Source organism: Hylobates moloch, unplaced genomic scaffold, assembly GCF_009828535.3.
Source record: "Hylobates moloch isolate HMO894 unplaced genomic scaffold, HMol_V3 SCAFFOLD_5, whole genome shotgun sequence".
Lineage (NCBI taxonomy): Eukaryota > Metazoa > Chordata > Mammalia > Primates > Hylobatidae > Hylobates > Hylobates moloch.
Window position 1 is genome coordinate 92,395,949 of NW_026652280.1, and position 21,889 is coordinate 92,417,837.

The window sequence follows — 21,889 nt, forward strand, 5'->3', positions numbered from 1 at the left end:
CCCCTGACAGAACCACACCTTTTCATTGCTTTGTGCCTCAGTGTTCCCATCTCTGGAGTGGAAGACACAATAGCAGACACCACACAGGGTATTGTCAGGATTGAATGATACAGTTCTGGGGCACAGAGACAGCACAGCATGGGCCTCTGAGAGGTGTGCTTGTACCCACACACTGACATAAATGGGTCTAAGGAAACCATCGCGCCGTGGGAATGACTGAGGTTCAGGAAACCATTTGTTTACACGTGGCGGAATGCAGACCCAGGTCAGGCAGTGAGCTGGCGCAACCTCCAGACAATCAGCCTCAGAGATGCAGGGTAAAGCTATAGAAGCTCACCCCAGTGGTGACCATCCTAGCACACCACCCACCAGAGCCCACCTGCAACCTTGTCAGGCCCCTGACTATCTCCAGCCCAGTCCTGGGGTGGCTGGCCCTGCTGGGCCTTGGCAAGGAGGGCAGGAGAGGCTGGAGCTCTGGAGTGCTGGCAGGGGCCTGGCCGGGCCCCCAGAAGCTGGGAGCTCTGTAAATGTACAGTATGATGGCATCGCTTCCTGGGCAGGGCAGGACCCGCCCAAGGGCAGAAGGCAGAGGCAGGCCCCGGTGTGGGGAAGGCCCCACTCTGCACCCACACTAGAGGCTTCCACAGCCAGGCACGAGCATTGCTTTTGTCTCCCCAGGCCACGGTCTGCCTGTAGCCACCCCCTGCCCAGTAGGAGGTCATTTTGTGTCCAAAGCTCCCTGCATCCCACTGTGCCGAGGTCCTGGCTGGCACCACCTTCACTGTCTTCCCTACCCACACCTGCAGCCCCAGCTGCCGACCCCACCCATCCCACAGGCTCCCCGATACCCTGCTGTCTGCACCAGGTGCTCTCTGCTCTGGACAGAGCAACAGAAAGGAAGGGCAGAAAGCCCTGCCCGTGCGTGTGGAGGCGGGACAGGAGGCGAGCAAGCTCATGTGTGGCTCGTGTAGCAAGTGCCCCAAGGAAAGCATTCCCGGGGAGGTGTGCATAGCACGGGGTGAAAGGCGGCCCCACAGGGCCCAGCACCAGCCTGGGAGCATTGCACCCGGCTCCGTGCACCTGCCCTGGGGGGCGGCTGCCTTCCCGCTGACCGGGCCTGGTTGCCTGCTTGCCCCACTGACTGCTTCCATCTTCCTACATGAGCTGGTTTCCTCACACAATCCACTATGCTGGAAATAACAGCCGGGGTGACCTCTGGGTCATGGCGGCCCCCTGCCCCCTGTCCCCTGGGCAGTGCTCCCACAGCCCAAGACTGACTCTCGGGGTGCCCACAGGGGCATGTGGATGACCAAGCGGCTCCTTGTCCCCCACCCTGCCTGGCCTTCCCAGAGGCTTCCTGGCCCTTCAGTGGCTGCTGGGGGTCCTGCACCATCCCCCGCATGTGTCCTCCAGCCTGCAGGCCCCAGGCAAGCAGCCCACAGAGGACCTGGACAGCCTGGGAAAGACGGTAGGCAAGAAAAGACGTCAGGACAGGAAACGTACTCGATGCTCAGGGTTTATTTGCAAAACTGGGCTGGGTTGAGCAGAGGGGGCTTTGGGATGCTGACCCCTCTCTGACCTGGCAGTTGCAACCTCAGCCCTGAGGTACCCTGCAGCAGGCATGGACAGGCGGCCGCCTTGCCTATCGCAGCTTCCTGGCAGCAGCTGGCCTTGCCTGGACAAGCCTGTCTGTGCCCCAGCGGCCGGACATGGCCAGCCGGAATCCGTGCTGCACGGGGGTTCCGGCCGTGGCAGGGACACATAGGCCCGCACATGTTTAGTTTGTTCCAGGGCGTCCCAGTGACATCAGGGAGGGGCAAGGCCAAGGTGGGCCTCAGGCTCTCCCAGGGCAGGACTCCTGAGTGGCGCCCTCCTGAAAGGGGTCCTGCTGGCCCCTCACCCTTCCAGGGCTGGTTTCACCCATGGGGTGGGCAGCAGGAGCACGGGGTGCCACACACAGAGGCCGGGGGGCTCCGCAGAGCAGGCCCAAGGTTTTCATGATTGGACAATGCACGTCTTGGCTCCAGGTGGACAGAGCATGGGGATGGAGGCAGAACGTCCTCAGACAGCAGTGGCCTCCTGGGCCAGGAAGCCAGGGGTGTGTGGGGGAGCCCTGGGAGCAGGGACACAGAAGGGCGTGCAGCCACACTCATCCACGTGGGTGTAGGTGTGCAGGATGGCCGAGCCGTCGGGACAGCGCAAGGGTACCGTTTCCTCATGGACCCGCCTCTCCTGGCAGCAGGTGCACTGGTGCTGCATGGCCTGGGCCTCTGCCAAGTACCTGTGGACGCAGAGTGGCCCTCACATCAGCCACCTTGGCCCCGCCATTTCTCTGCCCAGCCATGGTGACACGTGGGCCTCTGGGGTCCTGGGCCAGACGGCCGCCCCCTTCTGTCCACAGTGGCCTACTCTGTGGGCATGTGAGGCTTCACCTTCTCAGGTTGGGGCAGCTCTGGGCCCCCAGGGTCCCTTGGCTCCCAGCTCTGTCTTCTGTGGCCTGCACTTCCCCTGTCTGAACCGCTCCTCCAATCCTGCTGACCCTGATCAGCCCTTGACCCTTCCTCCTGCCTCTTCTAGCTAAGGGTCAACCCTGCTGGCCCCTCCTGCTGACAGCCACAGTGGCAAGCCATGGGGGGCTTCACAGAAGGCTCTGGTTCCGCCCACCCTTCCCAGGGGGACACCTGGACCTGGGTTCGCAGCTGGGAGCTCTGTGCCATGTGGCTCAGCTCAGCCGGGCCCTGGCCTGGCTAGGAGAGTGGCCCCAGGCTTTCTGCCAATGGACTTGGAGAGGGGGAGCCCTGCTGGGGAGCCCCTTCCCTCCTTCCTGGAGCTGGCGTAGGCCCTCCTGACCCAGAGCAGGCTGCCAGCCAGCTGACGGGCCAGGGCAGACCCACCACATGCAGGTGCTCTTGGCACAGGGCCAGGAGCCCACTCACTTGGACACTCCGGGGCAGGAGCCCTCGCAGAAGGTGATGTTGACCTCGGTCTCACAGCCCTGGTGCCACAGGACGGTCATGTTGACGTGGACTTGACAGGAGTCTGGGAGGAGGAAAGGCAGATGCGGAGCCCCACTGGACCCTCACTCTGAGGGCCTGGACCTGCTGGGCTGACCATCCCCATGGGACCACCCCTCCCATGGCCCTCCAGGACCGAGGGTAGAGTCTGGACGTGGGCATCCCACTGCTGCCCAGTGCAGATGTCTGGGCAGGAATGGATGGGCGGCAACGGGCTGGAGCTGGAGGGCTGGTATGGGAAGGTGGCTTCCACTTACCCTCCTCACAGGAGTAGCAGCAGCCGGTTTTCCTGAGGCTCCCCTGGGGGGCCAAAGACAGGGGCAGAGCTGTGGGTGGGGCCTCCCTGGTGGGTGTGGCCTCCTGGGGAGGGGTGGGGCCTCCCAGGCAGGGGCAGGGCCTCCCAGGCAGGGGCGGGGCCTCCCTGCTGTGCGGGGCATCCTAGACAGGGGTTGGGCCTCCCTGGTGGACAAGGACTCCCAGGCAGGGGTAGGGCCTCCAGCACACACCCTGCAGCTGGACACATCTGGGCAGGATGCAGGCTGTGGGGTCAGCAAATGGACTCCACCCTCAACCTCACAGAGGTACACAGTGCAGTTGTCCACACGGCTGTTGACCCAGGTTTCGTTCAGCTGAAATGCAAGGGTGAGAGTGGAAGCCGAGTAGGGATTATCTCTTGTGTGGAGCCCCATTGGGGGCGAGGGTCTCCAGGGAGGGAGCTGAGAACTGCCCCCACATGCCTCTGCTGTTACCTGGACTGGCTGGCCATCGGGCGTGAGGCAGGCGGTCTGCATGCACTCCCCACAGCACTGCCCGGCCACTCTCTTGTACTCAAAGCCCTGTGGAGGCATAAGGGGCGTCAGGCCCTAACCCTCTCCTCCAGCGCCTGCCCCGGCCCAGCCTGCCCTCCTGTCTACACCCCAGTGGTCCAGGGTCCCTTAGCCCTGTCCCTGCCTGGGCCTATACCCGAAGAAGTTGCCCCCACTCAGTTATCCTGGCTCAGCCTCACCCCAGTTTCCAGCACCTTCTCTCTGCCTACCCCTGCCTTCCTGGAACCTGACCCCAGCCCCTGTCCCCAGCAGCCTGCAGGTCCTGTCCCACCCCCAGACCCCCTCAGTCATCCTCCTACTTCATACCCTCCCTTTGCAAACAAAGAAGACCCCAGCAGTGGCTGAGCTAGAGAACCCCAGGGAGCCGGGATAAGTGACTCAGGGCTGGGTCTGCCCAGCAGCTGTGGGCTCACCTGGGGGCAGGTGCCTCGGGGGCTCACCTGGGGGCAGGTGCCTCGGGTCTCACCTGGGGGCAGTGCCTTGGGGGCTCACCTGGGGGCGGGTGCCTCGGGGGCTCACCTGGGGGCAGGTTACTCAGGTCTCACCTGGGGGCAGGTAGTATTGTTGCAGGCATCCTCCTGACATTGCACCGTTGGGTCCTGGGTGTCCCCAGAGAGGCAGGTACATGTGTGGCAGGGAAGGGCCCCTGGGAAGGTTGCACCAACCTGCAATGGGTAGGAGGGTGGCACTGAGGGCACTGGTGGGGCACCAGGGCCAGGACCTCTCCCCGTGACCCACTGGGGCCCACAGGGAGTTGTTCCTTCCTCAGATGGAGCATGGATGCACCCCTGGCTGAGCATGGACTCGGGCAGGCAGGGAGCTGATGCACACAGGGACCACAGGTGGGCAGGGAATCCCGGCAGGCAGAGACCCCATGTGGGCAGGAATCTAGGTGGGCAGAGACCCCATGGGGGCAGGAATCCGGTGGGCAGGAATCCAGGCGGGTAGGAATCTGGGTGGGCAGGAATCCGGGTGGGCAGGGACCCCAGGCAGGTGTGTGCTGCCCCCAGGCTGTTGCTGGGAGCCCCTGAAAGGACCTTTCAGAGGCAGCAGGTGTGGAGCTCATGCTGTCGACGTAAGGTGCCTCCGAGTCCCAAGCACGTCCCAGCTCTGACGTGCCCAGGGCCCCTGTGCGGATCTGCCCTCATGGCAGGAATGTCAAGACAAGGAGTGGGGCTCAGAGGGCCCCGGGGCATCCCACACACATGTTCAGGTCCCAGGGCCACACCCGCCCACTGCTGTGCCCTTACCCCGTAGAAGGTGCCGTTGTATGAACACAGCTGAGGTCCTGGAAGGAAAGGGAGCTAAGCCCACGACAGGTGGTGGGGAGCATGTGCTCCAGCGCTCCCACCGTCCTGCACCTCCCACCCAGGCGAGAGGCCACCCAGGAGCCCGGCCCCAGCCCTGCCCCAGCCCCGCTCACTGCAGCGGAAGGTGGGACAGCAGTCGCCCTCCTCCTGGGTGCAGATCAACTCCTGCCCTGGCGGGCACACGGGCAGGCTCTGGGGGCAGGTGGTTGTGTCGCACACTGTGGGAGGACGGAGGCCACTGTCCGGGTGCTGCTCACTCCTCCTCCAGACCGCTTCTTCCCAGAGTAAGTTGCAGGCATGCTTTTCCCCGAGGACCTGACCGTTTCACAGCCCCTGGGGACTCCCTCCAGGCCCCTTGCTTGGCCACCTCCCTGCTGCTTCCCACGTCCCTGGGCCACTCCTGGGCAGGCCAGAGGTCACCAACCTCACCCTTAGGAGGAGAATGAAGCACCTGGAGGCCATCTCTGCCGAGTGGTCCTGCCACGGTCACACCAGGACACAGTGGCTCTCCTCTGCTCTCCTGTGCCCAACCCGCAGGCCCCTGGTGGGTGCCGGCTCTGTCCCCCCTCACCCTACGCCGGGCACCTCTGCTCTGCAGGGTCTTACCGCACACTGTCTCGGGGCAGCAGGGGTTGTCGGCCCGGGGCCTGGTCACGGTCACAAAGCCGGGACGGCTGCACGGCAGGGGCTGACCCTGGGCCTCACAGGGCAGGGGCTTGCACTGCACCGACACTGAGCCCTCGTCACACACGCAGGACTGGCAGTTGCTGACCCACCGCTCCCCGGGCTGGAATGGATCAAGGGGGTCCCTGAGGGCTCCTGGACAGGCACAGGTCAACTCTGGGCATCTGTCTGGCCACCCCCTCCCACCTCGGGCTGGTACCCGAGTGGCCCAGAGTGATGGGGCAGGAAGCCCACACCAGCCACCGGCACGTCCACGTCACACTCAGGCGCCCCACAGCTGCCCTGTGTGATGGGGATGATCCTTCCCTCCCTCCCTCAGCTCGCGAGAGGGTGGGGTAGGGCAGGTGGGGGTGGAGCCACTCACGAATTTGGGAAATCCATCGGGTCCCACGCAGGCTGGAAAGAAAACAGCATGGCGTCACTGAGGGTGCTGAGGTTGCAGGCGGAGGGGCCTCTGGCCATCAGAGGTGCTATCAGGCCTGGAGCCTGCTTCCCCCCGGGATGGAAGGCCCTGGAGAACTTTTGGGGTGTCAGATGTGGCTGGAGCTCAGGCCAGGGCACCGTAAGCCCAGCTGTCAGTGCACAGAAGCCTCGTCCATGGTGGTGGGAGGCAGGGCTCAGGGGAGGGACCACCACAGCATCACACAAGGGCAGAGCCTCCCTGTGGGGCTTCAGGGGACCGTGGGGGCTCTGCAGGGCTCAGGGCCACTCTGGGGCCATCCCGTGCTCTGGTGGGGCAGAACAGGTCACAGGGGTCAGCTGGGGAGAGGGGAGAGCACATCACGGTCCTGGGTGGCTCCTCCCACCCTGTGTGTGCTTGGGTCGAGCCCAAGGTCGTGTCCCGCAGCAGGTGGCGGAGCTTACGGCAGGCCTGCACGCAGATGCCTGTGTGTGCGTTGAAGAGGATCTGGTCCTCAGGGCAGAAGCAGCCCTCTGCCAGACCCTCCAGCTGTGGATTCTGGTTCCTGCAGGACGACAAGAGAGGCCCTGAGACCTAGAGATCCAGGAGGCCTCCACTGTCATCCACGTGAGTCCCCAGGATGGGCAGTGGGGAGCGGGGAAGGAGATGAATGGGTGGAGTGCAGGGCTCAGGGTGGGCGGGGCTGGGGGCGGAGATGTGTGGGGCTGGGGTGGGGATGGGCGGGGCTGAGTGGATGGGGATGGGTGGGGCTTGGGGGCGGGGCCAGGTGGGGATGGGGGACTAGGCGTGGCCAGGGATGCGCCCCCTGCCTGACTCTGTCTCTAAGGCATCTGGGAGCAGCAGGGGATGTTTTCCAAGGAGTCCTGGGCTCAGGTACCCCAGAGATCTGTGGCTCACAGTGGGACACCCTCTGGCCTCCTCCTGCTCCCCCAGACGGGTCAGGCAGGCCTGGGTGGCGGAGAAGGCACCAGCCATCCCCGTACTCACCTGGAGTTGCAGGTGGCAGGCTGTATGCGGCCGCATGGCTTGTACACTTTGGTGGGCGGGCAGGTGAGGTCTGTGGGCACAGAGAGGTGTCAGACAAGCCAAGGGGTCTGGGGGGCCCAGGGCCACCCCCACTCACCACACAGGCCACTCAGGCTGAGGGGTCTGGGGGGACCCAGGGCCGCCCCCACTCACCGCACAGGACACTCAGAGAGGCCGAGGAGTCTGGGGGGCCCTGGGCCACCCCCACTCACCGCACAGGACACTCAGAGAGGCCGAGGAGTCTGGGGGACCCAGGGCCGCCCCCACTCACCGCACAGGCCACCAGTTGCACCTCGCCAGTCACTGCACACTCCCTGGGTGCGGCAGAGTGCTGCGTAGGCCTCCAGGCTCTGGCAGGGCACCTCGGGGCGGCCCCCGCAGTGGTCGCTGATGCAGGCGTTGAAGAATGGGCCCGGAGGCACAAGGTCGTGGCACTCAGCAAAGACCCTGTGGGGCAAAGCAATCAGGATGGAGGGCACCCAGCCCCAGGGAGCTGCGTGCGTGCGTGCGTGCGGGCGGGGGCGCCCCAGGGCCTGCAACCCCTGAGGGGAGGACTCACTGGCTCAGCATCAGATCGCAGAGCGGCTGCGGTGGGCACGGGCTGGGGGTGGGTGTGCTAGACACCGGGGCCGGGGGGCTGGCAGTGGGGGGTGTGCCAGTCGGGGCCCAGCAGCCGTCCTTTCTGCTGTCGGGGACCAGCCAAGTCTTGGCCATGTCCTTGCAGCTGGCGGCAGTGGTTCCATCCCGCTGGAGACAGTCGTCCCTCTGGTTGTTGGTGCAGGTGCCTGGGGGTGGGGGTGTCACCGCGGTGCTGGAATCCGGGGAGCCTTTCACAGCCCCCACCCCCTCCCCCACTCATTCCCCTCCGCAGGCTTCCCCTATGCTCACTGGGTTGTCAGGCCCAGCAGCAGCCCTGGCCCGGACAGGACCCGCCGCCCACTCACCGCACTGGCCCTCGGTGTTGTTGTGGAAGAGGCTGTAGGGCAGCCGGGCCTGGAAGACGTGGCCATCGAAGGTGACGCTCACGCCCAGGGCAGGAATGTCCACACGCATGGTGGTGGTCCCCGTCACAGACACCAGCACGCCGTTCTTGCTGAAACCGCTGCTCACTGGAATTTTGTCAAACAGGGTCTGGGGGAATCCGGGGGAACCCTGAGCCGGGAGGCAGTGCCAGGCGAGCTCGGGGAGCGGGGCTTCCCTTTGGGGCTCTGCCTTGATGTGCAGAGACCCCCTGTGTATCCCCCACCCCAAAGCCCAGATCTTCCCCAGGGGCCTGGAGTCTCCAGTTGGCTGCATTTAGGCCACGGGGTGTGCTTGGCCTTAGGTGGCCCCACAGGCCTTCCCTGCCCCCTGGGAGCTGTCTTGGGCACCGGGCCATCGCTGCGGCACCTGGGTCACCCCGGCCTGCAGTCGGCCTGCCCAGGTTCAGTTGGGACTGGGCCAACACTGTGCCACCTGCAGCCTGGACTCACCAGGCCCTCCTCCTTCCCATGCACCATGGTGACGGTGAGGACGATGTCCATGGACTTGTAGTGGATGCTGAGGGCGCGGGGGCAGCTGGCGGCAGTGGCAGAGGCTGCGCAGTAATTGTTGTCCAGGTAGAGGCTGAGATTCCCAAAGCGTGCATGGATCTCTCTCATGAGGACATAGGTGCAGTTGCCCCGGAAGGTGTAAGAGGTGCCGTCAAAGGTGGAATAGTGGGAGCCGCCCCACATGCTGCAGATGCCTGTGGGACACAGATGGACGGGCTGGCAGGCTCCGTGGTGGTGCCCTCGTTCCCCAGGCGTCATGGCAGCCAGCATCACCACTGTGACTGCCGCCTCGGGGAGCCACTGAAGCCCTGGGGCCTCAGCTATAAAAATGGGTCCAGTGTGTGGAATTGGGTCCCCAAAATCTATGGCCACCCCAGAACCTCTGCATGTGGCTTTGCCGGGAGAAACCGTCTTTGCAGATGGGATTAAGGGAAGCATCTTGAAATGACTTCATCGTGGACTAGCTGGGTGGGCCCTCAATCCAATGACCAGTGTCCTTACAGGAGACAGAAGAGACACAGACACAGAGAGGGGAGGCCACAGAGAGGCAGAGGCAGAGATCAGAGGGATGCAGCCACAGCCAAAGGACACCTGGAGTCCCCAAAGCTGGGAGAGGCAGGAAGGACCTCCCCAGACCCTCAGCGGGGAGTGTAGCCCCTGCCCGCCTGGATCTCAGACTTCCAGCTCCAGGACGGAGAGTGTGTTTCTGTTGTATAAGCTCCTCAGCTTGTGGCGGTTTGGAACAGCAGCCCTGGGCCAAGGACATGGGGAGGAGTGAGAAGGCCGTCACCTCTTAGCGGCGGGTCCCGCATGGTGATGGAAGCCACTGTTAGGACCCAGGAGACAAAAGCTCCTCTGGGCTCCCGCTTCCATCCTGAGCTTCTCCTGGCCCCAGAAGCCCCTGGACGGGGTCCCTTTCAAACCACACAGGCTGATGTACAGAGAAGCTCAGCAAACCGGCCTCTGCTGCCTCTCCCTTGGGCTGTGTCAGCATTTTCAGCCCTGTGGACACAGAGCCTGCACACTAAAGGCTCTCAGGACATGCACCACTGAGGCCCGAGACAGCATGGTACGTGATGGTTTCCTGAAGGGATGCTAGCGATCTTCCAAACACCACCACCATGCCCCACCATGCCCCACTGCACCCCACCATGCCCCACCGTGCCCCACCATGCCCCACTGCACCCCACCACACCCACACACTCACACTCGCACTCATAGTGGAAGTCACAGGGCTGGATCGGGTCCGACACTTTGATGGGCAGGTGCTTGTTCACGCAGGTGACGTTGGCCACAGGCTTTGGATCCAGCAGGATGACATGGTTGTCACCCACGCACCTGGCCACCATGCAGTTCTCCAGGGTCCAGGTCTCATTCACCTGGGGCAGGGAACATGCACGTCCTCACCTGGACTGGCTCACGGGACCCATCCCCAGCTCATCCCACCCCTCATGGCCCAAAGCCCCAGGTGGCCACAAGATCCTACCTGGGGAGGGCAGCCCCTGTGCTATCCTGGCCCCTAGACCCTGTGTGCCTCCTCCAACTGGAGATACTGGCGGCAGGGTCACTGAGACGGGCCTTGGGGGCTGGGCCGTGGCTGTGCCTCCAGCCAACCCAGACCCTGTGCACACAGCAGGGGAGGTAGAGGGCAGGCGGGGCCCACCTGCCGGGGAGGGATGGCATTGTCACAGCCAGGGGCAGGGGAGGGCGAGGACAGCGGGGTGGAGGACACTGGTGCTGGGGAGGTGGGGCAGGCGCCCTGGAAGCGGTCGATGTCACAGTGCTGGTTGCACACTGCGTAGAAATGGCAGCCGGCTCGGTCGGTCTTATTATAGATGACTTCCCCTGTGAAAGACAACACCATAGGAAGATAAGCCACTCCCAGAGATGGGCAAGCCAGAGTCCTGGGAGAGTGAACGCAGAGGTCAGTGCAGGAGGGAGCAGCTGTTCCAGGGAGGGGAGTGGGGAGGGCCGAGGCTGAGTGTGTCCAGTGGGGACTGATTGTGGCCAATGGGGACACATTGTGGCCAGGGGAGACCGAATGTGGCCAGTGGGGATGCACTGTGGCCAGTGGGGACGCACTGTGGCCAGGGGAGACCGAATGGGGCCAGTGGGGACTGATTGTGGCCAGTGGGGACCAATTGTGGCCAGTGGGGACTGATTGTGGCCAGGGGAGACCGAATGTGGCCAGTGGGGATGCATTGTGGCCAGTGGGGACTGAATGTGGCCACTGGGGATGCATTGTGGCCAGTGGGGACCAAGTGTGGCCAGTGGGGACCGAGTGTGGCCGGGAGGGGCCAAGTGAGGCCAGTGGGGAACAAGCATGGCCAGCAGGGAGAAAGCAAGTGGCTCCCAGGACAGGCAGACCCAGGTTGGCATAGCATGCGGGGAAAGGGTATGGCAGCATTATCCACGTTCACTCACCAGGCGAGAAGAACTGTCCAAATGCCCTGCAGAAGCAGGGAGTAGAGAAGTGGGAGCTGGGCAACCCAGTGGGTCTCAGGGTAGTGAGGACTGAGGAGGACACAGTGGACATGCTGAAGGTTGGCAGGCTGCTGGGGAGCACTGCAGGGGTGTGGGTGGTCCCCAGGGTGGACGAGCTGGGAACCGTGGAGCCAGTGGCTGTGGGCATGGTGGCCATGGTGGTCACCACCTTGGGGGTGTGACCTGTTCCTGGAGTGGAGGAGGCAGTGGCCATGGAGCCGCTGGGCACGATCATGGTGGCTGTAGTGCTTGGCTCTGTGAGGATCCAGGTGGTCTCTGGGGTGGAGGACGGGGTGGCCGTGGAGCCAGTGGCTGCAGTCGTAGTGGCTGCTGAGGTCAGCTCTGTGAGGACCCAGGTTGTCCCCAGAGTGGAGGAGGATGTGGCCGTGGAACTGGTGGCCCTTGTCGTGGTGGCAGTGGTGGTCAGCACTGTGGAGGTGTGGGTGGTCTCTGGAGTGGAAGAGGTGTGGATTGTGGACATGGTGGCCACGGGTGTGGTGGTCTGTGCTGGGAGGGTCCAGGTGGTCCACAGGGTGGAGGAGGGGATGGGTGTAAAGCTGGTAGCTGTGGATTTTGTGGCTGTGCTTGTCAGCACTGGAAGGGTGGTTGTAGTCCTTGCACTGGAGGAAGGAGTGGCTTTGGAGCTGCTGGCTATGGGTGTGGTGGCCGTGCTGGTCAGCACTTTGGGAGGGTGAGCTGTTACTGGGGTGGAGGTCAGGGTGGCCGTGGAGCCCGCGGCCACAGTCGTGATGGCTGTAGTGGTTGGCTCTGTAAGGATCCAGGTTGTCCCCGGAGTGGAGGACGGTGTGGCTGTGGAGCCGGTGGCCACGGTTGTGGTGGCTGGAGTAGTTGGCTCTGTGAGGATCCAGGTGGTCCCTGGGGTGGAGGAGGGGGTGGCCGAGGAGCCAGTGGCTGCAGTCGTAGTGCCTGTTGTGGTCAGCTCTGTGAGGATCCAGGTCGTCCCCGGAGTGGAGGAGGCTGTGGCCGTGGAGCTGGTGGCCGGGGTGCTGGGGCAGAGGCTGTAGTTGCAGCAGAACACGCGGATTTCATAGTTGAAGCACATCTTGAACTTCCCCACCTGCTCACGGTTCCTGCAGACCAGGCCAAAGTCCAGGCTGCATTCCACGATCTGGCCCAACTCCCGCAGGGGGACACCAGGCTGGGCCTGGGCGCGGCACTCGAGGCCCAGGGGCTGCTCACAGACGGCCCCTCCGGCCGCGCGGATGTTGGAGTAGGTGTCAAAGTCGCCGCCAGAGGGCCCCGGCATGGGGTAGCTGTAGTCCAGCCAGTCCGACCAGGCACACTGGGGCTCACAGCCCGTGGTCACCACCAGGGTCGTGGAGGCCGACGTGGGGCTGCTGGGCAGCAGGGTCGAGATGCGAGTCTCACTGGGTGTGGTCGTGGCCGTGGTCCTGGAGGTGGCCGTGGTGAGGCCCAGGGTGGTCTTCCCTGGAGAAGGAGGTGACTCGGTGGCCCTGCTGCTAGGGTGAGGGCTGGACAGGATTGGAGTCGAGTGCAGGGTGGTACCTGTGGTTCCTGCTGGGGTGTGGGAAGTCACCGTGGATGGCTCTGTGATGTGGGTGGTGCCCAAGGTGGCCATGGAAGTCCAGACCGTGGGCACTGTGTGGGGACTACTGGGGGGCTGGGATTGCCCATGTGTGGTGGATGTTGTGGTCAGCACTGGAAGTGTATTAGTTGTCCCTGCAGTGCTGGGGGCTGCAGGTGTGATGGCTGTGGTGTTCAACACTAGAGGAATGGGAGTTGTCCTTGGAGTGGAAGAGGGGTTGGTGGTGGAGCCAGTGGCCGTGATCTTGGTGGCCGTGGTGGTCAGTTCTGTTGGAGTACCAGCTGTCTGTGGGCTAGAGGTGGGTGTTGCCATAGAACCAGTGCCCACAGTTGTCATGGTGGTGGTGATCAGCACTGCAGGGGTGTGGGTTGTCCCCGGGATAGAGGAGGGGGTCACCATGGAGATGGTAGTTTTGGGTGTGGTGGTTGTGGTGATAAGTGCTGGAAGGGTGCTTGCAGTCCCTGGGCTGTTGGAGGGGGTGACTGTGGAGCCCATGGTGGTGGCCGTGGTGGTCAGCACTTTGGGGGTGTGAGCTGTCTGCACGGTGGCGAAGGGGGTGGCGGTGGAGCTGGCAGCCACAGTTCTGGTGGTAGTGGTGGTCAACATTTTGGGGGTCTCAGCAGTCCTTTGGGTGGAGTAGGGGGTGGCTGTGGAGCTGGTGGCCTGGGTCGTGATGCCTGTGGTGGTCAGTACTTTCGTGGTGTGAGCTGTTCCTGGGGTGGTGGCGCGCCTGGCTGTGGCGCCTGTGCTCCTAGGCGTGGCAGCCGTGGAACCAGCACTCATGGATGTGGCAGCCATGGATCCGGTCCTCGTGGGAGTGGTAGTGATGGATCTGGTGCTCGTGGGAGTTGTGGCACAGTGGCTGTCGTCGCAGCACAACAGGCGCACATGAAAGTTGTGGCAGTACCACAGGGGCCCAAGTTGGTCACGGTTCCTACACACCAGCCCAATGCTCACGTCGCATTGTACCACCTGTCCCAGGGCCTCCAGTGGCTGGTCGGGCTCCATCTCAGAGCGGCACTCAATGTCCTGTGGATGCTCACAGAAGGTGTGGCCAGCCGAGCGGATAACCCCAAAGGTCTCAAAGTCCCCGCTGTCAGGGCCGGGGCTGGGGTAGTCCGCATCAAACCAGTCTGTCCAGGTGCAGCGAGGCACACAGCCCGTGCTGGGAGATGGGGGGCCGGAGGGCAGGGTCGTCCTGATGGTGGGCCCAGAGCTGGAAGTCTGCAGGGTTGTGTGCACACGGTCGGTCACCATGGGGGACGTTGTGGGGGTGCTGGTCACAGTTGCACTGGTGGGCATGGACGGAGCCTGGGAGGTCTGCTGCCCCCTGGTAGGGAGGAGGCTGGTGGTGGAAGCTGGAGGGGCAGAGGGACTGGGGAGGGATACCCTCTCTGTGGTCTTGGAGAAGCTGGGGCCAGTTTGAGTGGTGGCCAGAGTTGAGGGTCCTGTTACTGCTGGTGACTTGGTGCTCCAGGTTGCAGTGGCTGTGGGGGTGGTGGCCACCATGGCAGTGGTGGCTGTGGAGGCAGTCACTGTGGGGGTGGTGGCCCCCGTGGAGGTGAGTTTGGGTGCCTGTGTGGAGGAGGTGGGCGTGGGGGCGGCTGTGCTGGGGCAGTGGCTGTAGTCGTCACAGCAAAGCACACGCACATTGTAGTTGAAGCACATGTTGAACCTGCCCGTCTGGTCCTCATTCTTGCAGGTCAGCCCCGTCTCCAGGCTGCAGGTCAGCACCTGCCCGACCTGGTCGATGCTAACCTCGGGGTAGTTCTCCGCCCGGCACTCTATGCTCTTTGGTGCCCAGCACATCTTGCCCCCAGCAGCCTTGATGTTTTCAAAAGTTTCCATGTCCCCGCCTGCAACCCCTGAGGTTGGGAAGTCCACGTCAAACCACTCTGTCCACTCACACTTCGGCTGACAGTGGGTTGTGCCCTGGCTGGTGGTGGCCTCAGTCAAGGGGGTCAGTGTCGTCTCTGCCCTGGGCGTGCTGGTGTCGGCCCGAGAGGTGGACAGCTTGCTCGTGAGTGTTGGCGCCAGGCTTGTGGTCAGCGGCTCTTTGGAGCCGGTGCTGGCTGTGCCTGTCGGGTGAGCTCTGGAGGTTGCCATTGTTGTTGGGGCCAGTGTGGATGGCTGTGAGGGGCGCCATGTGCCCGAGCTCCCTGTGGTCGCTGGAAGGGCTGAGCGTGTTGGAAGGCTGGATGTGGCCACCCCTGGGACAGTGGGTTCTGTGGAAGCTGCAGGAACCGTGGGGCCTCCCGTGGTGGCTGTACCAAGGGTGCTTGTGTATCTGGGGGATGTCAGTCCTTTTGAGAGAGTGGGGACTGCTGTGGTGCTGGGCAGGGGAGCCCTGGTCACCCCTGGGCTACTCGTAGGCTGCGGCGTTGAGAACAGGGCCTGGGTGGTGGTGGTGGTGGCTGTCTCCGGCTCTGTGGCTGGTGGCGGGGTTGTGGCACGTCCCCTACAGTGGTCGGCGCTGCAGCACAGGACCCGGATCCTGTAGTTGTAGCACATCTTGAACACGCCCTCCTGTTCCCAGTTCCTGCACACCAGGCCGAAGCGGACGTCACAGTGCACCTTCTGCCCCACCTGTGCCAGGGTCCAGTTGGGGAAGCTCTCGGCCTGGCACTCTATGTCTTTAGGCTGCTGGCATAAGTGCCCTCCCGCGGCCTTGATCTTATCGTAGGACTCAACGTCCCCCCCAAGTTGTTCAGACTTGGGGTAGTCCTCATCAAACCACTCTGTCCACTGACACCGGGGCTGGCAGGTGGTGGTACCTGGGGCTGGGGGGGTGACCGTCACGGGGCCTGAGCTGGACCCAGTCTGCGAGGTGAGGGCCGCCGTCGACTGGACGCTCGGGGTCACCCATAGGGTGGTCTTTTCGGTTGCTGTGGTCTGGGTGGGGGTAGGCACAGCAGGCTCCGTGCTGGCACTGAAGGAGGGCTGGGGGCTGCTGCCTGGGGCTGGGGAGGGGCCACAGGGCACGTATTCACAGCAGAGAACCCGCAGCTCATAGTCGTGACAGAGCGGGGGGCTCTGCTGGCTGTTGGCGCACATCAGCCCCCGCACGCGGTCACAGTCCACCTGCTGGCCCAGCTCCTCCAGCGGCATGTCGGGAAGCTGCCCCGCCCGGCACTCGATGTCAGCCGGCATGGGGCACACCTGGTACCCTCTCTGCCTCAGGTTTTCAAATGTCTCGAAGTCTCCACCTCCCAGGCCGGGCTCTGGGCGGTGCCCATTGTACCAGCTGGACCAGTGGCAGAACTCGCGGACACACACGGTGGAGACCGGGAGGGCCGGGCCTGCAAGGGGCGTGGGAGAGGGGTCCTGGCTCAGCATCCTCCAGTCCTGGCCTCACAAGGTGGAGGGGCCCCCGTGGACCCTTTTCCCAGGGCTGGCCCTGCCCCTGTGGGATACTGGGGACCCCAGTGCCTGCCTCAGCCTTGGTTAGAGCCGTTTCTGCATGAGGGACTGGGGCCTGGCAGCCTGGCCTTGAGGGAGCTGGCTGGCTGGGATAGGCCATGCTGAAGGATGGGACGGAGTCTGGGAAAGCTTTATTGTCCCCTTGGGGTATTATCCCATCAGTCATTGTGCTGAGGCTTTGTGGGGAGCCCCTGGAGACACGCAGGGTGTTGGGGGGCCGTGCACCCCGAGACAGAGCCCGGCAGGTCAGTGGATTGGGACTGTCACTACCATCCAGGGCACCTGCACCAAGAGCCCAGGGGGTCCCTCCTTGTCACCCAGGTGTGACCGGGCCTCAGGAGAGCCAGGTAGGGCTTACTTGTCGTGGGGTGGGGGACCCAGGCGGTGGTGAAGGTGAATGGCGTTGTGGCTGGAGTTCCAGGACATGCCACAGCCTTCCTGATGATGGTGCCGTTGCTTCCGCAGATGGCGATCAAGCAGGCGCCAAGCCCATCGGTGGTGTTGTAGATGACGTCCTGGTAGCTGTAGGTCCTGTCCTCATAGGTGCAGGTGCAGGCTGGGGATGGAACCGGCAGAGTCACCCAGTGCCTCTAAGCCCCTGGCCGCAGCCCTCACCGGCCCGCTAACCCCCAGACCCTTCCTTACCCTCAAGGCTGTGAGCGCACTGGATGCCACTGGGTGTGCAGTTACTGGGGGTGGGGGAGAGGCGAGCTGAGGGCCTGGGGGGCAGCCTGTGGGGTCTGCTCCCCAGCCCTGCTCCCCCAGTGCCACCCGCTCCCCACCCCCTCACCAGCTCTGGCAGTTCTCCGCTGTGGGGACCCTTGCACCGACGTCATAGTAGTTTCCGTCCTTGTCGTAGCAGCCACACTGGGCCACGCACTTCATCTGGTCCTCATTGAAGAAGGGCTGGCTGGGTGGGCACTTTGGGTAGCAGCCTAGGGCCGGCAGGGTGAGCAGAAAACTCACCAGGGCCCTTTAGTCTTTCCAGCCAGGGGCTCCATGCTGCAGGGAGTAGCTGCCCCCGACCAGCCAGCAGGGGCCTGCCCTCAAGGCTTGCATTGTGCAGTTTATGGGAGCCTACACTGCGCCCCTGGGGATCCCTGGCCCCCCACATACACTCGGGAACCCAAGGATAGGAGGCTCCATCCAAGAAAGGCTGCCCCTCACCTTCCAGGCCAGGCAGGTCCACCAGGCAGTGCCCACTGGGGTTCCGGCAGGTTTTCAGGCAGGGTGCCCCGCAGGGCTGGTAGTGCCACTCACAGCTCCCGTGTGGGTTGTAGAAGTCACAGAACAAGGCTGGGGCACAGAGGGCAGAGGCTAAGGAGGCGCCCACTGGCCCTCACCCCTGTTGTGCAGGGCAGCCCCCACCCTGGGTGTGGGGGCCAGTGTCCCCAGGGCCAGACCCAGGCTTGTCCCAGACATGCAGGGCCTCGGGCCGGGTGGTGCCTCACCTTCCCCTCCACTCCCCAGCCCTGCTCTTGGAACTCCTGTCCCCTAGGAGCCGTCTCGTGTTGGGGTGACCTGTCTGGTGGTTTTGCACAGGTCTTCCTCTGTGCATAGGAAAGTGTGCACTCACGTGGAGGCACATGCGTGTTGGATGTCTGTGTGCAGCTCAGGCCCAGGCCAATGCACCTATGGAGGCCGCCACACCTCCTCCCCTGCCCCGGCCGCTCCACCCTTCAGCACCACGGACAGAGCCCGACTCACGGCAGGTGTCTGGAGTCCGCCAGGACACACACAGGCCTGCGTCGTGGCAAGCCTGGGCGTAGGCGGCCACAGCCGTGCAGAAACACTCGCAGTCGCCACCCGAGTCACAGGCACACGCGTCGTTCACGCAGGCCTCGTAGTACTTGGTGGAGTCAACCTGGGGGCGAGGCCAAGATGCGGCTCAGCCAGGCCAATGTCCCCGCCAGCCAGGGGGTGGCTGGCCCAGGGCCAGTTGCTGGAACCATTTGTATTTCAACACCCCCCATAGCAGCTCTCTGAGCTCCGGGGCCTGGAATACCTCAGAGCGTGCCCCAAATGGGAGCTGCCCAGCACTTCTCCAGCCCACCTGTGCCCTTGTCCAGCTATATCCCTACCCACCCGCCCACCTGCACACCTGCCCATCTGCCCACCTGCCCACCTGTCCATCTGCCCACCTATGCACCTGCCCACCTATGCGCCTGCCCATCTGCCTGCCTTCACATGTGCTCTTTGGATTTTTCTATCACGTGGATCTGGTCATGTGGCCCACAGGTTTCAAACCCATGTAGAGCATAGCACCCTTGCCTACCCTCTGCCCTCGCCCCTACCTCTCTCTGCTGCAGTCGTACTGGCCTCCTTTCCACCTGGGGGCCTTACCTCCAGCCGACCCAACCCCTGCCCAGGGCCCTCCACATCCGAGCATCCGACCACCCAGCGCCCACCGCCTTGCTGCCTCCTCTGGAAGCTCTGTGAGAGTCACTTCCTTTCCAGACCAGCCACGTGGGGAGCCGAGCTGTGAAGCCATCCTGACCATGGGAAGCTGCCTACTTCCTCCACACAGCCCACACCCCTCCCAGGCCCCATCTGAACCTGGGCTCAGCTTTGTCAGGCCACAGGACCTTCCAAGTGGTCACCAGCTGCCTTCTCAGGAAGGCAAGTGGTGACCAACGTGAGAGTGCTTCAGGGCCTCCCACGAGCGAGTATGCCCACTGCTGCCCCTACGCCAGCCCCTCATCTCAGCTCCTGAGCCACCATGCTGTGTGCCTAAGTGGGCACTCAAGTCTTCCTTAAGATGACAGGAAACTGCTTTTTGGTTTTTTGGTTTTTTGTTTTGAGACAGAGTCTCACTCTTTTTGCTCAGGCTGGAGTGCAATGGTGCGATCTTGGCTCACTGCAACTTCTTCTTCCCAGGTTCAAGTGATTCTCCTGCCTCAGCCTCCCGAGTAGCTGGGATTACAGGCACGCACCACCACACCCGGCAAATTTTTGTATTTTTAGTAGAGACAGGGTTTCACCATGTTGACCAGGCTGGTCTTGAACTCCTGACCTCAGGTGATCCACCTGCCTCAGCGTCCCAAAGTGCTGGGATTACAGGCATGAGCCACCGCGCCCAGTCAGGAAACTGCTTTTTGGAAGTGTCTGCTTAAGGCTGATCTCTGATTCCTCCCTGGCTGGGTGGGGAGCCAGGCTGGCGTTCCAGTTTGTGCTGAGGACCGGGCAGGTCTGGGGATCATAGAGGAGGGTGGCTCGGGCCACATCGAGGGCTGCCCCTCCCTGTGAGTCTCTGGGTGTGACTGAGGCTGTGGTCAAAGGAGTGGCCGGGAAACAGCCAAGATGGCTTTGTGCCAGGGGCAAGAGGCACAGGTGTGGGGCTAACGGAGATCCGGACTTGGGACCTGACATCCAGGACCGTGTGCCGTGGGACATGGTCAGACTCTCCTTGGAGCCCTGCTGTGTGCCCAGAAGACCCAGTTCTCAGTGGGAAGGAGGCAGCCGCCATCCCCACCAGACCTTGCCTGCCAAGACCAGAGCCCCACCTGGGAGCGGCAGGCGGCGAAGGTGGGGCCGTGGAGGATGCTGCACTGCTTCTGGGCCCAGGACTTGCGGAAGGGGTTGGCTGTGCAGGGGTCCTTGGGCACCAGGGAATCCGGGCAGGAGGGGGAGAGCTTCCAGCTGTTCCCGAACTCCAGCGCGTCCCCCACCACGGACCGGCTACGTGTGGCAAAGTCATTGATGGCATTGTCATCGAAGTTCCCGCACAGGCCGCAGACCCTGCCCTGCAGAGGCAGCAAGAGAGTGGGGCCCTGGAGCTGGGGCCACAGGCATCCATGGGAGGCAGTGCAGAGCCCGCCCTGGGATCCAGAGCCCTCGGGGGATGGAGGGATGGCAGCCGGTTCCCCAGGCAGTGCCTGGTGAACTTGCAGGGGACAGGTGTGCAGTGGGTCCCTGGGTGGGCCGCTGGGTGGCATCTGCTTCCCTGCAAATCCCTCTGCCCACTGTGGAGACCACAGGCAGGGCCCTCGCCAGCCAGGCTCATGCACTCATGGGTCAACGAGTCCCACCCGGCACCAGGGTTTCTGTCACTGTGAGAGGGTCCTGCAGGGCCTAGAAGTGCACGGTCCGAGCTCACCTTGTAGTCCTGGTGCAGTCGGATGAACACGCTGGTCTTCCGGTCCCAGGACACGGCCATCCCGCGGGTCTCGATGACCAGGAAGATCCCCATGTAGCGGATCTTGTAGGGTGGGTCCCCACCTGGCCCTCTCACCACCGCCTTAAAGGTCCCCTCCTGGAGGATCAGCTCGTAGCTCTGCAGGGGAGGCAGATGCCGCCGGAAGCTGACCCTGTGGCCCCCGGGGAGGGGCCTGAGACCCCGGGATGCCCCACCCAGTACTCTGCAGGTGCACAGGGGTCCTCAGCCCCTCCCACCATCTGCAGGGAGCATCCTGGCCAGCGGCACTGCTCTCTCCCCTGGGAGCTCCAGCCCCCCTTTGTTGGAGTGGGTGTTTCTGGGTGTGGCAGGGTGAATGGTGGCTCCTAAAAATGTCTGTCCACATGCGAACTCCCAGAACCTCGGCGTGGGCCCTCACTGGGAGAAAGCATCTCTGCAGATGGGATTAAGTGAAGCATCTTGAAATGAGATCACCCTGGACTACCTGGGTGGGCCCTAAATCCAATGACCAGTGTCCTTACAAGAGACAGAAGAGAAAAACAAAAACAAAAAGAGAGAAGACAGACGCAGACACAGCGGGAGGCCACAGGCAGCCACAGCCCAGGGACACCTGCCGCCCGTGAAGCTGGAAGAGGCAGGAAGGACCTCCCCAGACCCTGGACAGGGAGTGTGGCCCTGCCTGCCTGGATCTCTGACTTCCGGCTCCAGGACTGAGAATGCATGCCTGTTGTCTAAGCCCCCTAGTTTGTGGCTGTTTGGAACAGCAGCCCCCAGCCAGGACACTGCTGAGAACCGGTGGGTGCAGCTAAAACCTCACGAAGCTTCCCTGCGGGCTGGCTCGTTGGCTGCAGGGTCGGGGGGCCGCTCTCACCTCCACGAAGAGCTTGATGGCCTTGGAGCAGGTGGTGCCGGTGGTCCCACAGGGAATGTTCTCGGTGACGATGCGGAAGGTCCCATGGGTGGTGTTGTCCCCACAGTAGTCCTGGGCCAGAAAAAGACAAGCTGCTGGCTGCGGGCTGGAGTGTGCCCGGCCTGCAGGAGCGGGCAAGGGGGCGGCGTACCTGGGCCAAGATGTACTCGCAGCTGCCTTCAAAGCTGTAGCGCTCGCCATCAAAGGTGATGAAGTGGCCATCCCCGTAGGCCACGCAGGTGCCCAGGCAGAGCCGGTGGCTGCACTCCCACCTCCGGTTCCTGCAGGTGCTGCGAGGGGCCACAACGGTGCCTGCTCACAGGGGCCTGCCCTCCCGGCCTTCCTGAGACCCAGCACCCAGGCCTGTGCAGGTCAGCATGGGGCCTCAGCCTCCCCAGGCCCAGCCTGACCTCTCCTCCATGGAAGGAGTGGTGTCCCCCACTGTGAATGCAGGGCACGCAGCCCCACCAGGCTTCTGGTAGCACCACGGCCCCTGGGCCACCTTCCAGAGGACGCACAGGACGGCCCATGGCTTTCCTAGCGACTCTCTCTCCTGCCA

General features: G+C 63.6%; 1 protein-coding gene across 1 annotated transcript in view; it reads right to left on the reverse strand.

The window, feature by feature from the left end:
* Nucleotides 1-1,970: 1,970 nt before the first annotated feature.
* Nucleotides 1,971-21,889, reverse strand: part of MUC5B (mucin 5B, oligomeric mucus/gel-forming) — a 31,998-nt gene continuing 12,079 nt past the window's right edge. Inside the window, exons 22-49 of the mRNA XM_032153872.2 lie at nucleotides 21,482-21,620; nucleotides 21,292-21,402; nucleotides 20,382-20,558; nucleotides 19,789-20,028; nucleotides 17,993-18,149; nucleotides 17,453-17,581; nucleotides 17,076-17,220; nucleotides 16,931-16,974; nucleotides 16,644-16,841; nucleotides 11,239-16,164; nucleotides 10,478-10,659; nucleotides 10,022-10,193; nucleotides 8,755-9,008; nucleotides 8,227-8,413; nucleotides 7,842-8,067; nucleotides 7,554-7,729; nucleotides 7,244-7,313; nucleotides 6,700-6,800; nucleotides 6,200-6,231; nucleotides 5,758-5,938; nucleotides 5,265-5,369; nucleotides 5,092-5,129; nucleotides 4,387-4,506; nucleotides 3,764-3,850; nucleotides 3,521-3,643; nucleotides 3,272-3,314; nucleotides 2,937-3,039; nucleotides 1,971-2,281 (exon numbers count right to left, since the gene is read on the reverse strand). Coding sequence (XP_032009763.1) covers nucleotides 2,062-2,281; nucleotides 2,937-3,039; nucleotides 3,272-3,314; nucleotides 3,521-3,643; nucleotides 3,764-3,850; nucleotides 4,387-4,506; nucleotides 5,092-5,129; nucleotides 5,265-5,369; nucleotides 5,758-5,938; nucleotides 6,200-6,231; nucleotides 6,700-6,800; nucleotides 7,244-7,313; nucleotides 7,554-7,729; nucleotides 7,842-8,067; nucleotides 8,227-8,413; nucleotides 8,755-9,008; nucleotides 10,022-10,193; nucleotides 10,478-10,659; nucleotides 11,239-16,164; nucleotides 16,644-16,841; nucleotides 16,931-16,974; nucleotides 17,076-17,220; nucleotides 17,453-17,581; nucleotides 17,993-18,149; nucleotides 19,789-20,028; nucleotides 20,382-20,558; nucleotides 21,292-21,402; nucleotides 21,482-21,620 — 8,686 coding nt within the window. The 3' untranslated portion in view covers nucleotides 1,971-2,061. The remainder of the gene's footprint in view (nucleotides 2,282-2,936; nucleotides 3,040-3,271; nucleotides 3,315-3,520; nucleotides 3,644-3,763; nucleotides 3,851-4,386; nucleotides 4,507-5,091; nucleotides 5,130-5,264; nucleotides 5,370-5,757; nucleotides 5,939-6,199; nucleotides 6,232-6,699; nucleotides 6,801-7,243; nucleotides 7,314-7,553; nucleotides 7,730-7,841; nucleotides 8,068-8,226; nucleotides 8,414-8,754; nucleotides 9,009-10,021; nucleotides 10,194-10,477; nucleotides 10,660-11,238; nucleotides 16,165-16,643; nucleotides 16,842-16,930; nucleotides 16,975-17,075; nucleotides 17,221-17,452; nucleotides 17,582-17,992; nucleotides 18,150-19,788; nucleotides 20,029-20,381; nucleotides 20,559-21,291; nucleotides 21,403-21,481; nucleotides 21,621-21,889) is intronic.